At 42.4% G+C, this 15,170-nt stretch overlaps 1 protein-coding gene and 1 pseudogene across 1 annotated transcript; both read left to right on the top strand.

Moving 5' to 3' along the window:
- Positions 1-412: 412 nt before the first annotated feature.
- On the top strand, positions 413-2,717 carry LOC149749659 (transcription initiation factor TFIID subunit 7-like). Its single transcript, XM_089909387.1, has one exon. The coding sequence runs from the start codon at positions 1,131-1,133 to the stop codon at positions 2,178-2,180; it is 1,050 nt and encodes a 349-aa protein (XP_089765513.1). The 5' UTR covers positions 413-1,130; the 3' UTR covers positions 2,181-2,717.
- A 92-nt stretch (positions 2,718-2,809) lies between these two features.
- On the top strand, positions 2,810-10,137 carry LOC149749658 (mitochondrial ornithine transporter 2-like; annotated as a pseudogene).
- The last annotated feature ends 5,033 nt before the right edge of the window (positions 10,138-15,170 follow it).

The raw sequence follows: 15,170 nt of genomic DNA, 5'->3' as shown, positions 1-15,170 counted from the left end.
ACCGTTTTCTCTAAATACTTTTAAACCAACAGCTTTTTTTTTTTTTTTTTCTGTGGTACGCGGGCCTCTCACTGTTGTGGCCTCTCCCGTTGCGGAACACAGGCTGCGGACGCGCAGGTCCAGCGGCCACGGCTCACGGGCCCAGCCGCTCCGCGGCACGCGGCGATCCTCCCGGACTGCGGCACGAACCCGCGATTCCTGCAGTGGCAGGCGGACTCCCAACTACTGCGCCACCAGGGAAGCCCTAAACCAACAGCTCTTTACGAAACATAGTCTTCGTCCCGTTAAGGCCAAGTTCTCGCGAGACGACAAGACACGCCGGATAGCGTATGCGGGCGTTGCGCCTGCGGGCGCTGGGGCAGCCCGCACTTCCGCCCGAGGCGTGTTGCGACTCACAGCAGCTTCCCGTCCCGTGTGGTGACGTAGCTGTCTTTTCTCGGCTAGGTCGGCCGTTAACGGACGGAGGCCCGCTGAGCTGCGGAGTTGCAGAATCTAGCGTTTGGAGCTGCGGTTCTTGGCGAGATTTCGCGTTGCCCGTCCTCAGCCATTTCACCGATAATCAGCGGATCGCTTTGCCAAGTGCCGGGAAGAACAAAGGAATTCGGAAGGAGACGCTCGGCTCCCGGCCACCTTGCTCTGAGTGGCTTCCTTTTCCGCTCGCGCCTGTCCGGAGAAACTGGACTTATAATCGTCACTGGATTGTAAGTACCCGAGGCGAAGAGAGCTCACTACGCCCCGCTTTTTGCGTATCTTTGTTCCGGGAGAGTTTGTGGATTGGGAGTATCTGCTGAGCCTTACTTTCTGGGCCGAACATCATTCCGTAGGAGCCGCCATTTGCTTTCCCTGCGTTGTCCTGCAGCGGCATCTAGAGGTTGGAACTTGGCATTGCAGCTGATAGATTTAAATGGACCTGAGTAAGGCAATGCGTCAGTAACGACTGGTATTGTTGCAGCATATTTAGAAAGACTTGGGACTTAATTCAGAATAGACGCTTAGTTGCTATTCTACCTAGAACTCTTTGTAATTAAAGACTTCAGTTTATAAAGAACTGGTCTTTCTGTTGAAATAGCTGAAATTTTTTAGTGCAACAAGTGGTTATTAGAGAAAAAGTGAGTCACAAAGAAACAAAGATGAGTAAGAGCAAAGATGATGCTCCTCACGAACTAGAGAGCCAGTTTATCTTACGCCTACCTCTGGAGTATGCCTCTACCGTGAGGCGGGCGGTACAGTCTGGTCATGTCAACCTGAAGGACAGACTGACAATTGAGTTACACCCTGATGGGCGCCATGGAATTGTCAGCGTGGACCAGGTCCCGTTGGCGTCAAAATTGGTAGATCTGCCATGTGTTATGGAAAGTTTGAAAACCATTGATAAAAAAACCTTTTACAAGACAGCTGATGTCTCTCAGATGCTTGTCGCTACAGTTGACGGTGATCTCTATCCTCCCGTTGAGGAACCAGTTGCCACTGCTGATCCCAAAGCAAGCAAGAAAAAGGATAAGGACAAAGAGAAAAAGTTTGTATGGAACCATGGAATTACTCTGCCTCTAAAAAATGTCAGAAAGAGAAGGTTCCGTAAGACAGCAAAGAAGAAGTATATTGAGTCTCCAGATGTGGAAAAAGAAGTAAAGCGGTTGCTGAGCACAGATGCGGAAGCTGTCAGTACCCGTTGGGAAATAATTGCTGAAGATGAAACAAAAGAAGCAGAAAATCAAGGCCTTGATATCTCTTCCCCAGGAATGTCTGGCCACAGGCAGGGCCATGACTCATTAGAACATGATGAGCTTCGGGAGATATTCAATGACCTTAGCAGCAGCAGTGAAGATGAAGATGAGACACAGCATCAAGACGAAGAAGATATAAACATCATTGACACTGAGGAAGATCTGGAAAGGCAGCTACAGGACAAGCTAAATGAGTCAGCTGAACACCACCGAGAAAACGAGGGAACTAATCAGCTGGTTATGGGAATTCAGAAACAGATTGATAACATGAAAGGCAAGCTCCAAGAGACCCAGGACAGGGCAAAGCGACAGGAGGATCTCATCCTGAAAGTGGAAAACCTGGCTCTCAAGAACAGATTTCAGGCTGTGCTGGATGAACTGAAACAAAAGGAAGACCGAGAAAAGGAGCAGCTCAGCTCTTTGCAAGAAGAGCTAGAATCACTCCTAGAGAAGTGAGGAGAGCTTTGATACTTAATTTCATTCCTGACAGTGGTCAGCCTTGAAAGAAAAACTTTGTTTTCATCACCTGGACTAGATAGTAAAACTTTGCAGTAGTTCCCAATTTCCTCCACTGCCTTCTATTGGATTTGTCTTGTAGTCAAATATAACTGTGAATTTGTATCTCATTTGTCTTCTGGAACCACTTTGGTGGGTGTTTGTCCTGTAGTAAGTAGGAATGTATAGACAGGTAAATGTAGGGAAGTTGTAGGATTAGTGGAGTGAACAGTTCAGTTTAGCAATTAATCACAGCTTCACTGCAGGACTTTGCTGCTGTTTCTCCGTTTACCAGAAGCTGCCATTGCTACTCTGCGATGCCATCTGAGATAAATAAGTAGAGTCTAGTTTGGTGGCAGTGAAGTTTGTTTACATATGTTTTCCCATGCTGTAGCTATTGTCCCAGTTATTCAAAGCAGTTTTCCACGTTTTGCATTGCAAATCATTTCATAAAGTTGTTTTCACAATAAATAAAAGCAAGTAATTTTCACCTTATAATGTGTCTTGCTCTTTTAGGGGTAGTGGGTATCAGATCCTCTTCTGAAGTGGTTTCTTTATGGGGTTTAATGGACTGACCAATTGGATTCTGTTTTGTAGGAAAAGAAGCAGATATGTTAGAATTTAAGAAAAAGAGGAACAGCAGAGGCAAAGAAATGGGGAAATGTCATCTTTGCATTATGTTTCCAATCCACCTGCTCCATTTGGAGGTCAGGAGATAAAGAACGTTCCTAAACTATCCTAAATTCTTTTCTTTCAGCCTGATCTCACCACATTCTCTCACTATTTTCAATCCTGAGCTTATTTACATTTTTTTCAAGGAGTTTAATTACTACTCTTTCTCTATAATAGTCTATTGGGATAAATACCGTTATGCGTCTATCACACCAAAGTCTAAGTTACCTGTTGCCCATGTCCTCACTAGGCTGTAAATTCACCGAGATTACGTACTTTGCCTTGTTAGTCACTGTAAACTTACTAAAGAAGAGTAGAGATTAAAATCACAAGGTCAGGAGATGTGGTGCCTGTGTTTGTATCCTATTTCAGTGACCTAGTTGAGATTGATCTTGGGCAAGTAAATTAATCTGTTGGTTTCAGTTTCCTCATCTCTAAAATGGAGGTGATAATATTACCTACCTCGGGGCCCTTGAGTTGTTGGCTATTGAGTTGATACATATAAGGACTTGGAACAATTCCTAGAATAAAAGCAAACTGTCATTGCCTATTTACTAGGGTCTGAACGTACAGGGATCAAAAATTTGATTTAAAGACTGATTGAAATGGTAGAAAAGTGTAAAAAGAAACAGCTGCTTTAAATGGGGTTGACTGATTTCAAATTAAAGACTCATTCTAAAAGTTTATAAATTACAGCAGAAACAAAGTTTGCTTCAAATACCTCCGCAGCATTAGCAAACTGAGGCAGTTTACTACTGTAGCTCTGGTTTTTATTTGATTCATTTACGGCTTGGTCTTGCATAAATATTAAAACCTCCATAATGAAGAGTAATTATCTGTTATGTAAACTTCAAAAGAGAAAAACTTAAGAAGATTGGGATCCATTTCCCTTCATGTAAATCCAGAGTTACCAAAAAAGACTCACTTTTCTCATAGCTCCCTTGCCTGATGAGTGTGATGTATAGTTGGGCTACGGTTTTCAATATTTCTGAGTTCATGAATGGAAGTTGAATTTTTTAAATTAGTGTTTTAAAATATTATAGGAGAAAACTCACTGAAAATTTTAAGCAATGCAGAAATTTTATAAATTCTTAATTTTATTCACTCCCCTATTGCCGGTCACTTAGGTTGTTCCATTTCAAATTTGCTATTACACAGAATGCTGCAATAAGCATGTCAGTGTGGTCTCTGTTTTGCATTATTTCTATAGATTAGGTAAATGGGATCTTTATGTTCACATCTAAATGTCATAAAGCCTGACGTTTTGAATTTGTAGATCAAATGTTTGAGACAAAAAATTTGGACAAAGTGTGACCAATCATGTCTCTGAAGGACTGTCTTCAAGAACTCTGCTTAAACTTTTATTACCTGGTAAGAATTGTGTGAAAACACAGACTAGGAAGACTGCTCACCACACAGCAGGTACATTGGCCTTCTTTCTATATTTCAAACGCCCAGCTCTTTCACACTACAGAGTTTTACTTATATTACACTTATATTTCCCTTTTCCTGGAACAGTCTCCAGATAGTCTCATGGCTAGCTTTTTGTTACTCAGCCCTCAGCTCAAACCTTACTTTCTCTGGTAATCCTATCTGGCTACTCAATCTGATTGCTAGGGAACATGTGATGTGGGTGTGCGTCTTCACTGAAAATTTGGAAGTTCCTTTGCCATTGTTTTCCATGTATGCGTGGGAGTACATGTGCTCCAAGTCCAGCTGTTTAAATATATTTCATGGAACTTGAGATCTGTGTATTATTGCACAACTGTGTCTGATAATTCAATGAAATTACAGACGATTTCCCTATTAATGCCCTCATGATCCCTGGCGCTGATTACTGACTTGGTTTCTCCAAAACATATACATATATGAATTTAATGCAAAAGCCGTTGATGATTTATTGTAGTATCCTGCATCTCTTGTGTTTGTAAAAACAGTATGTGCTTTTAAAAAATAAACAATGAACCATAGGTAATTAATGGACAGTTTTAAAAAACCAAAACAGTTTTTAAAAACCCTGAAACGTGAGGGACTTCCCTGGTGGTGCAGTGGTTAATCCACCTGCCAATGCAGGGGACACAGGTTTGAGCCCTGGTCCGGGAAGATACCACATGCTGTGGAGCACCTAAGCCCATGTGCCGCAACTACTGAGCCTGCATGCCACAAGTACCGAAGCCCGTGCACCTAGAGCCCATGCTCTGCAACAACAGAAGCCAGCGCAATGAGAAGCCCGTGCACCGCAACGAAGAGTAGCCCCCGCTCGCGGCAACTAGAGAAAGCCTGAGCACAGCAACAAAGACCCAATGCAGCCAAAAATAAATAAATATATAAATAAAGTTAATTTTTAAAAAACCATCAAATGTGATACGAAATTTTAAAAATTTTTTAAATTAAACAAATTTTTTTTCTAGTTTAAAATGGCACATTGTTCTCATGAATCTCTTTTCTCTGTCAGATAGCCTGCTAATATAGTAACCCCCAAGGGCAAGGAAAATAGGAGATGAGACAACAGTGGATGAGAGATGTTAATGTTTTCAGAAGGCCAAAGCAGATGAAGAAACGATAAATTCATAGATCACAGAAAGTTACATGCTAAATGTCTGCAAGGAGGTATACCAAGGAGAAACAAACCCACCCACTTGATATAGACACTGAGGCTCAGTTTTCGCAGGCAGTTTCCAAGGAGGAGGGAAGGTGTGAGGCTAGAAACAGGATTCATTAATATCTGTGTTCAGGGACTTCCCTGGCAGTCCAGTGGTTAGGACTCTGGGCTTCCACCGCAGGGAGCCCAGATTCCATCCCTGGTCTGGGAACTAAGATCCTGCATGCCATGTGGCACAGACAAAAAAAATAAGATAAAATCTGTGCTCAGAGCTGTTGGATGTCCAGGAGCCCTATCTCACTCAAGCCAGATGACTTTTCCTTACCCATGCCGCAGACAGAAAGTTTAGTTTCTGGGTAAATTGAACCAAAGAAGGCACAGATGGAGGCTGGGAGTCCATAGCATTGAACAAGGGAATTGTGTGGAAGTCTGTTTTCTGACTGCGGGATGTCAACCCTCTTCTCCCACTTGGTGTCATTAAATCAGTACCCAAGGTAAACACCACCCGCACCCCCCCTCCCCCGCAAACACACACAGTCAAGACTGGAAGATTATTCTCTGAAGAAACCATATGGTACCAGAGAAAAGAAATCCAGATACATTTGGGCACTCTCCAAAGAAAAGGCCAAGTCACTACTTACTACAATGAAGTCTACCTGTTGACAAACAGTATCCACGCACAATCTGCTTTTAGGTGCCTCACTTTTAAATATTAACTGATACCCAAAGAATCAGACAAGGAAAGCTTTCTAAATGAAAGAATCCTTTTAGCATACTTTCTGCCCCCCTCCACCATTTTGTTTTTACCCCCAAAGTAAAATACCGCCTAGGGCTTAAAATGTAAACTTTAAGAGAATTCGTTCCAACGCTGGGATTATAAGCATATGGGAGGATAAGTGTGTCCTGACAGCGGTACCCTCACTGATGCCCCAAACTGCATCTTGCCTACTAGGCCTGTAGTCAGTTATATCCAGAACTTCTGCTGCCTAAAGCTGCATGGCTCCTCAGCAAGAACCCCGAGACTTAGCACGCACAGAGCGTGCTGGAGCCACACAGGTCTTTTATATCAAGTTTTTTAGCTGTATATAAATGTTTTCCAATGCGATTGTACACGGCCTTGACTTAACCTCTAGAAATAACGAGGGTGTGCGTCCCACCAGCTCACAGGGCTTCAGGCCAGGATCCACGGCGATGTTACCACGAAAGAGGGGATCTGCCCGCCTCAGGCCTCCCCCCCGGCGTCGCCCCCGGCGAGCAAAGAGCTACACCTGGAGAGGCGCGGCGGCCGGCACCTTTGTGGAGCCGCCATTCCTCTCCGGAGACGATTAAGGGTTTTCTGATCCGAAGGAGCCACCGATTGTCAGGTAAACCCCGCAAAGTGTTTGTTCGTTTTCCCTATTTTAAACCTTTGTCTCTGTAGATTGACCCTTTGACCCCAGGCGCGATCTAGCACCTCCCATTTTCTTTTGCCGGGAGGTGGGGGTCTCTGGCCGAACAGGAAGGCAAGTCTTCGTCCGCCGCAGCAGCGCCTAGAGTTTCTGGCCGTAATCGCAGGAGTTTATCGGACAGCTTTCTACTGCTGTATTGAGAGTCATTAGAAGTGTTTCTCTAGTCTGCCCCGGGGCCCGCGGGCGCTGGGACTGCCTGGCGGCGCGGAGCGAGCGGGAGGGCGGCTGACGGGTTTAGGGCCCAGACGCGGAGGCCGCAGGGCGCCAGGAGAGGCGCGCGCGGGCCCGCGGGCCGGGGGTTATTTCAGTGCGTGGGGAGGGCGGCCCGCAGCCTAGTCTGGGGTTAAGCGGCTTCTCCCGCGCCGGAGAGAGAGCCAAGAGCAGGCGGCTGGACACGGGACGGCCTCCTAAGCTCCAGAGAGTTCCCTTCCTCGGAGACCAGCAGAAGAGTGGGCGAACATGAAATCCAATCCTGCCATCCAAGCCGCCGTCGACCTCACCGCGGGGGCCCTTGGGGGCACAGCCTGCGTCCTGACCGGGCAGCCCTTCGACACAATGCAAGTGAAGATGCAGACGTTCCCTGGCCTGTACAAGGGCCTCGTCGACTGTGGCCTGAAGACGTACTCCCAGGTGGGCTTGCGGGGCTTCTACAAAGGGACCGGCCCCCGCGCTGATGGCCTACGTCGCCGAGAAGTCAGTCCTCTTCTTGTGCTACGGCTTCTGCCAACAGTTCGTGAGGAAAGTGGTTGGATTGGACAAGCAGGCGAAGCTGAATGATCTGCAGACTGCGGCCGCTGGTTCCGTCGCCTCTGCGTTTGCCGCGCTGGCCCTGTGCCCCACTGAGCTGGTGAAGTGCCGGCTGCAGACCATGCACGAACTGGAGATGTCAGGGAGGATAGCAAGAAGCCATAATACAGTTTGGTCCGTCGCGAAGAGTATCCTTAGAAAGGATGGCCCCTTGGGCTTCTACCACGGACTCACGAGCACTCTGTTTCAAGTAGTACCAGGCTATTTCTTCTTCTTCGGTGGCTATGAACTGAGCCGCTCGTTTTTTGCCTCGGATGGATCAAAAGTTGAACTAGGCCCTGTCCCCTTGATGTTAAGCGGTGGAATTGCTGGAATTTGCCTTTGGCTTGTCATATACCCAGTGGATTGTATCAAATCCAGAATTCAGGTTCTTTCCATGTTTGGAAAACAGGCAGGATTTATCAGAACTCTTTTAAGTGTTGTGAAAAAGGAAGGAGTAGCAGCTTTATATTCTGGTCTGAAAGCTACTTTGATTCGAGCGTTCCCTGCCAATGCGGCACTATTTTTGGCTTATGAATACAGCAGGAAGATGATGTTGAGCCAGTTTGAAGCATACTGAAGTGCCTTGGTGAATCTGGATCCAAGTACACGCCTTTGAGGACTATAATTTAACTCAGAGTTTCATGGAGCACTGGACCAGTGTGGTATTATTTTTGACTTCATGGGAACTTTGCTTTTGTCTTCCCTGCTTATATGCTAAATCTTAACCTTTATGGAAGAACCTCTATTTTATATCATATAATTTCTGCCCATAATTGTATTGAAATAGAAAAGTTGCTGCTCTTGTGTTTGGTGAGATAATACAGGGTGAGTGGGTGGCCGTATGTACCTAATCTGAAAAGCTAAACGTAGTTGTATCACCGGGCTTTTGCATAAATCTACACATGTCCATGCAGTTTCTTTGCTTATATGTTGTGAGTGAAACACAGTTTGGTTTCCATGTTTAATCTCATGTCACTAGAAAAACCGAGTTAAACATGTTTCAAGATGGTTATAAATCATTACTTAACCCACTCAAGATGTAGGGTCTCTTTAAAAGTCTGCTTAACATGTGCACTATATTAGCCAATTAAAGTTTTTTAAAAGTTTTTGGTGCTTGGAAACGAAAATATCCATCTACATTTTTTCATTTACAATGATTTATTTTTTATTGAGGTAATCTTGATTTATGGCATTATATTTCTACATCTGTATAGCCTACAATGTGCTCACCACCAAAAATTTATTTTTCATCTATCACCATACAGTTGACCCCCTTTATCCACTTTGTCTCCCTCGTTTACCTACCCGCTCTGGTAACCACTACTCTGTTGTCTGTAATAACATGTTTGTTTTATTTGGTTTTGGTTTGTTCATTTATTAGGGGTTTGGTTTGTTTATTATAGTTTTTCATATTCCAGATATGAGTGAAATCCTATAGTATTTATCGTTCTCTGTCTGACTTACTTCACTTAGCATAATACCCTCAAGGTCCCTCCATGTTGTCGCAAATGGCAAGATTTCATATTTTTTCTCATCTAGATTTTTTTTTTAATATTTATTCATTTATTTGGCTGCACCGGGTCTTAGTTGCGGCATGCAGGATCTTTAGTTGCAGCATGCAGAATCTTTTTTTAGTCGTGGCATGCGGGATCTAGTTCCCTGCCCAGGGAGCGTGGAGCCTTAGTCACTGGACCACCAAGGTGGTCTCTGTCATCTTAGATTTTGAAGAGGAGAATATACCTGCATACTGATGTGTCTTCCACAGCCTCGAGTTAAAGTTTCAGAGTAGGCATCCTGGATTTTCCCAAGATGTTCTACTCTTAAAATAGTGCTATTCATCTTCAAAGTGGGATCATATTCCACACTCTTAGTTAGGTGTGGCCTAGAGCATTAGGCCTCTGGGAAGTAGCCTGGCCTTTGTCTGTACCACATTTCCTTCCTCTCTTCTCCCAAAGAGCTTCCCCTCTGCTCTCCTTTAGACTGAGGAAGGGGTGAGGGATGGGGCTGTGCTTCTGTGCTTGGATGAAGGCCCGTGTAGTTGACAACAGTTCTTAGCTTCCAGTCTCAGGGTCCTGGCCTGGGTAGGATTCCAGGATGTACTATTGGCCCATTTAGGGGTTGTTGATTCCTTTTGGATCGTTCGCTGTCCTCTCTGCCTCCACCAGTCAGAAACCCTTCCAGGGAACAGAGAGTGCCAAAGCCATGAGAACTTTTTGTTCCCTGATGGTGATCAGGTGACGTTACCAGTGGATGAAGTCCTCTCCTCTCAAATAGAACTAGACAGAACTTAGTGCTTGCAGTCCACAGTGATTAATGTTAGGGCTTACCCATCCTGAAGTTTACCTGAGGGCTGATAACTCCTTGTCATTTTTTTACAGTGTTGGAAACTTCTAAATTTTGTACTGGCCATCTGTGAGTTTTCTTGATGACTGTATATATGATGTGACTTTACAAAGCAATGAAACGTAAGAAAAGCAACTTTATTAAACTATACCATATGTATGTATATAGGCACTGACAAAAACCAAAAACAAAAAAACATAGTTCGTCTGATCCCTACACACTTGTGCATCTGTCCTCTGGCCCTATAATGTAAGAGGGTCATTCTTACTAAAGTAAGCCTCATCGTTCCATGATGATCCAAGACCAGCAGAGTCTCTCTCAATAAGAAGTGTTCTTAAGCAGCCTGTAAAGCTGAAAACAGGCAGGCTCCCAGTGTTAATGATCGCACGTAGCATGTGTGTCAATCACTGCTGGTGGAATGTACACCTGGTATGGAATCCCCAGTTTCCTTCAGCTTTCTTCTATCTGGGAAACCTCTGAGGTAAGTCTAGCCATATTGCCAGAGGCAAGAGGGTCAGGGTGATGGATGTTGACATATGGGGGCTGGGGCAGACATTTGGGGAGGGGATGCTCAGTGTCATGCCTGGTGTGCTCCAGAGCGGTGGCTGGTCTTCCATTTGCTTTTTCTTTAAAAGAAAACCATTTTTCTACTTTACTTCTAAGTTATTTATACATTTAAGTTATATATTACGTACGTAAGTGGTCAGTAGCTACTTAATGGGGCTTCATTCAAGCAGGTCTGGATTAAAGCAGAAAAGAGAACAGGAATGGCTTCTGCAGGAAGTGGACCTTTCAAAGTCCGAAGGCCCCCTCCTCAGTACCCATGAGCTTGTCTCAATTAGCCCTATAGTCAACGGACCTTTTCACATGTTGTCCATTAAAGGTTTACCTAAATATCTTCAATAGAAATCATTTGAGGCAAGCAAGAGTGGGAGTAAGGAATCGAAACCTAAGTCAGAAGAGTTGTTTTCCACCCTTTTTGCTTAATTCATGGTTCAATATTTAGATACAATTTGTACCACTCCAGATCTGTACTCAGACAAAAATATAGTAACTTGAAATATTGTGTTTAAAGAAATTTGAGTGTTCTATCATTAAATTATTTACCTAAATAAAAATATTTATTGAATTCACACCATTTACAGTATACTGTATCGAGCTCTGGGTATTCAGATATTAATGGTCTGGTTTCTGTTCTCAGGGATCTGATGGTCTAGATGTTTGTTTTCAGTCAGAAGAGCAATATTCTAGAATACAATTTAGAACAAAAATATAGAATCCAAATTATGTGTGTATATGTGTGTGTGTGTGTGTATGTAAAATCAATGATGTGTGTGTGTAAAATCTTTTCCTTAACTGTGTTTTTGTTTTTATATTGTGGTTTCTTTGTAGTCTTTAAATTAGTTTCATGGTATTTGTTTCTTTTTTCTTCCCCAGCTTTATTGAGATAGAATTGACAAATAACATTGTGCATGTTTAGGGTGTACAATGTTATGATTTTATATATGTGTTTATTATGAAATGATTATTACAATAAGGTTAGTTAATGTCCATCACCTCACAGGTTACTATTTATTTATTTATTTATTTATTTATTTATTTTGAGGTGAGATGGTATTTATTTCTAAGATTTAAGTTGGTCAACTCCATATTTCTGATGCCTAGCCGTATTTTAAACTTTACTTCCACATAGTATAATTTATCCCTCAACTTTTTAAAAATTATTTTTTATTGAAGTATAGTTAATTTACAATGTTGTTAGTTTCCAGTGTACAGCAAAGTGATTCAGTTATACATGTGTGTGTGTGTGTGTGTGTGTGTGTGTGTATATATATATATATACTTTTTCAGGTTCTTTTCCATTATAGGTTATTACAAGATATTGAGTATAGTTCCCTGTGCTAAACAGTAGGTCCTTGTTGTTTACCAATTTTATATATAGTAGTGTGTATATGTTAATGCCAAACTCCTAATTTATCCCTCCCTCCCCCACTCCCCTTTGGTAGCCATAAGTCTTTGACTCTATTTCTGTTTTGTAAATAAGTTCATTTGTATCATCTTTTTAGATTCCACAAATAAGTGATATCATATATTTGTCTTTTTCTGTCTGACTTACTTCACTTAATATGGTAAACTCTTAAGTCCATCCATGTTGCTGCAAAAGGCATTATTTCATTCTTTTTATGGCTGCATAATATTCCATTGTGTGTGTGTGTGTGTGTGTGTGTGTGTGTATGTGAATATATATATATATACATACCACATCTTCTTTATCCATTCATCTGTTGATGGACATTTAGGTTGCTTCCATGTCTTGGCTATTATAAATAGTGCTACTATGAACTTGTATGTATCTTTTAAAATTAGAGTTTTCTCTGCTATCCCTCAATTTTTTGTTTTTTTTTTTTTTTTTTGGCCATGGTGCAAAACTTGCAGGATCTTAGTTCCCGACCAGGGATTGAACCCAGGCCATGGCAGTGAAAGCACCGAGTCCTACCACTGGACTGCCAGGGAACTCCCTGGTATCCCTCAACTTTGAAAAATCTTATTATACCCTTTGGTCTACTGTCAGGACCAGATGGTATGCATCTTGCAATGCTATAGTGATACTGTAGCTAGAAATTCATTCTCTGTTCCAGCTTTCATGGGATCCTGATACCAAGCTACAGCAGTTAAGTATATGTAATATCTCAGAAGGACCATATCTGGCAGTGGAGTATCAAACTTGATCATTTTCTTGAATTAAACAAGAAAATGTCCCCAAGTTGTTGAACTTGGAAGAAAAAGCCTGTGCGTCCGGAGCGTGTGCTCCGCAGCAGGAGAGGCCACAACAGTGAGAGGCCCGCGTACCAAAAAAAAAAAAATCTGAACCCATTTGTCTCTGATATTCCAATCAGAAACCTCTCATATTAGTAGTTCTGGAACTAAGTCTTAGTGATGTTGACATCCCCAGAATGCTCAGAAGGTGGCCTTATGAGCAGCTCTCCACTGAAGGCTCCTTGTTCATCCTCCACATTTGAGTATCATTGAATAGGAGCAGAGAGAATTGAAAGAGGAAGATGGCTAAATCAAATTAGTGATCAAGAGGATAGAGCATGTGTTGGCTTGAGTAAACTTCTGTGGGTGGTTCAAGGAACAGAAGGTAGGGCTGGGATAGGTCCTAGACCAGGTATAGCATGATTATGCCAAATAGAAGGTGGCTTCTAGTTGTCTTTAATGACAGCACAAGTTTGTGCCTGGCTCTGTCTGTCTCTTAGGAGCCTAGATATGCTTCAGTGCTCTATACTTCCAGGTTGTGGGTCCACGTGCTAAACATTAAGTACTTTGAGGCTTTGAATCATTGATAAAATAGTCATGAGTTCTAGCTCATCACCATCCAGGATACCACCTTGTTGTACCTGGTACCAACTCAGTACACAATATAGGATTGCTTAGCAGTGGGTTTTCTTTGTCATCCAGCAAGTTGGGTGTGACATCCAGGACCACCATATGCAGCACTGTCATGCATATTAATCAAGATCATGTTTTTTCCCTGTAGGTAATTCTCATGTATCTGTTACTTCAGTTACAACTCATTTTCCTCAAAATCAGCTTTATTCTAAGATTAAATCAGCTTGTTTACTCTAAAGATTGAAAAGTAAATGATGTCTTCATTAGCTCTCATGTCTATAGCCTTATCAGACATCATGACAGTCAAGAAGCAGAGGGTGACAGTCCCTAAGATTTTGCTTCATAGAGCAAATGCAGAGCAGTGCCACCCAAGGGAGACTGGGGCCCAGCTCAAACGCATCATTAGGTGTTGGTCCAGAACTTCTACTTGTGTGTGGCAAAGTTGAGCTAAGCTTCTTAATTAAGGCTTGGATTTGTAGAGCCTGAGGCTGTAACCACTTTGAGACTCCTTCCTCCCTTTGCAAGGCTACCAAAACCAGTAATGGTATGAGGGAAACCTCCAATAGAACATGAGTTCTCAATAAAATATCACCAACTAACAAGACTAACAGTGTGAAAAACAGACTCAACAAATAAAAGATGTATACAGAAGAAACAGAGATTGGAACAATATGGAAAGAACTTAAAAGTAAACGATATTTAATTTCCTCCAACAAAAAAGAAGGAGACGGCAATTGTTTAAAAAAAAAAAAAAAAGAACAAATTGTTGTGAAAACCTGCCAAATGGAAATTTTGGGGGAAAAAAGCCCACCAAAAACTATAGTTAATTTAAAAAAATTCAGTATATTGGGTGAATCTCAGGTTTAGACCTAGCAAATATCAGAACATCAAGAATAAAGAAAACATCTTAGAGTAAAGAAGTTTACAGATAAAAGAATGAGAACTAGACTGATAGACTGTTCATCAACAGTCTTCAATACCAAAAGAGGGAGAAGGAAAATTAGTTTACATTTTATTTTTTTATATAAATTTCTTTATTTTTTTGCTGCGTTGGGTCTTCGTTGCTGTGCACGGGCTTTTGCTAGTTGCGGCGAGCGGGGTCTACTCTTCGTTGCGGTGCGCGCGCTTTTCATTGAAGTGGCTTCTCATGTTGCAGAGCATGGGCTCTAGGCGCGTGGACTTCAGTAGTTGTGGCTTGTGAGCTCTAGAGCGCAGGCTCAGTAGTTGTGGTTCACGAGCTTAGTTGCTCCGCAGCATGTGGGATCTTCTCAGACTAGGGCTCGAACCCGTGTCCTCTGCATTGGCAGGCGGATTCTTAACTGCTGCACCAACAGGGAAGTCCCTAGTTTACATTTTAAAATCTATGACCAACCAAGCTATTGGCTGAGAACATGAGGATTAGACATAGAAATAACTGAATTATGCCTAATAGGTTGCCAGCTTTAAAACATGTAACAATCTACTCTAAGAAGCAAAATATAGTAGTGGAATATATTTTTTTAAACTTTCATTTTTTAAAGTCCCCATTTGCAAGGAAGCCATATTCAAGGATTAAGGAAGATTTATTAAAAGTGTGGTAAGTTAGTTCACTAGTTTTAATGAGTGATATCTGAATATAGTTTAGTCTTTTAACAACTCTACATAAAAGTTTAAAGTTCATTTTCATCTCTTTGCCTTTCAGTATTAAAAACTAGATTAGAATATTAG

This window comes from Delphinapterus leucas, chromosome 3 (assembly GCF_059928025.1).
Source record: "Delphinapterus leucas isolate spDelLeu-1000000601 "Yukka" chromosome 3, BTC_Dleu_Yukka2, whole genome shotgun sequence".
Classification (NCBI taxonomy): Eukaryota; Metazoa; Chordata; class Mammalia; order Artiodactyla; family Monodontidae; genus Delphinapterus; species Delphinapterus leucas.
Note: the sequence above shows the minus strand (reverse complement) of the source record. Positions and strands in the feature narration are given on the sequence as shown.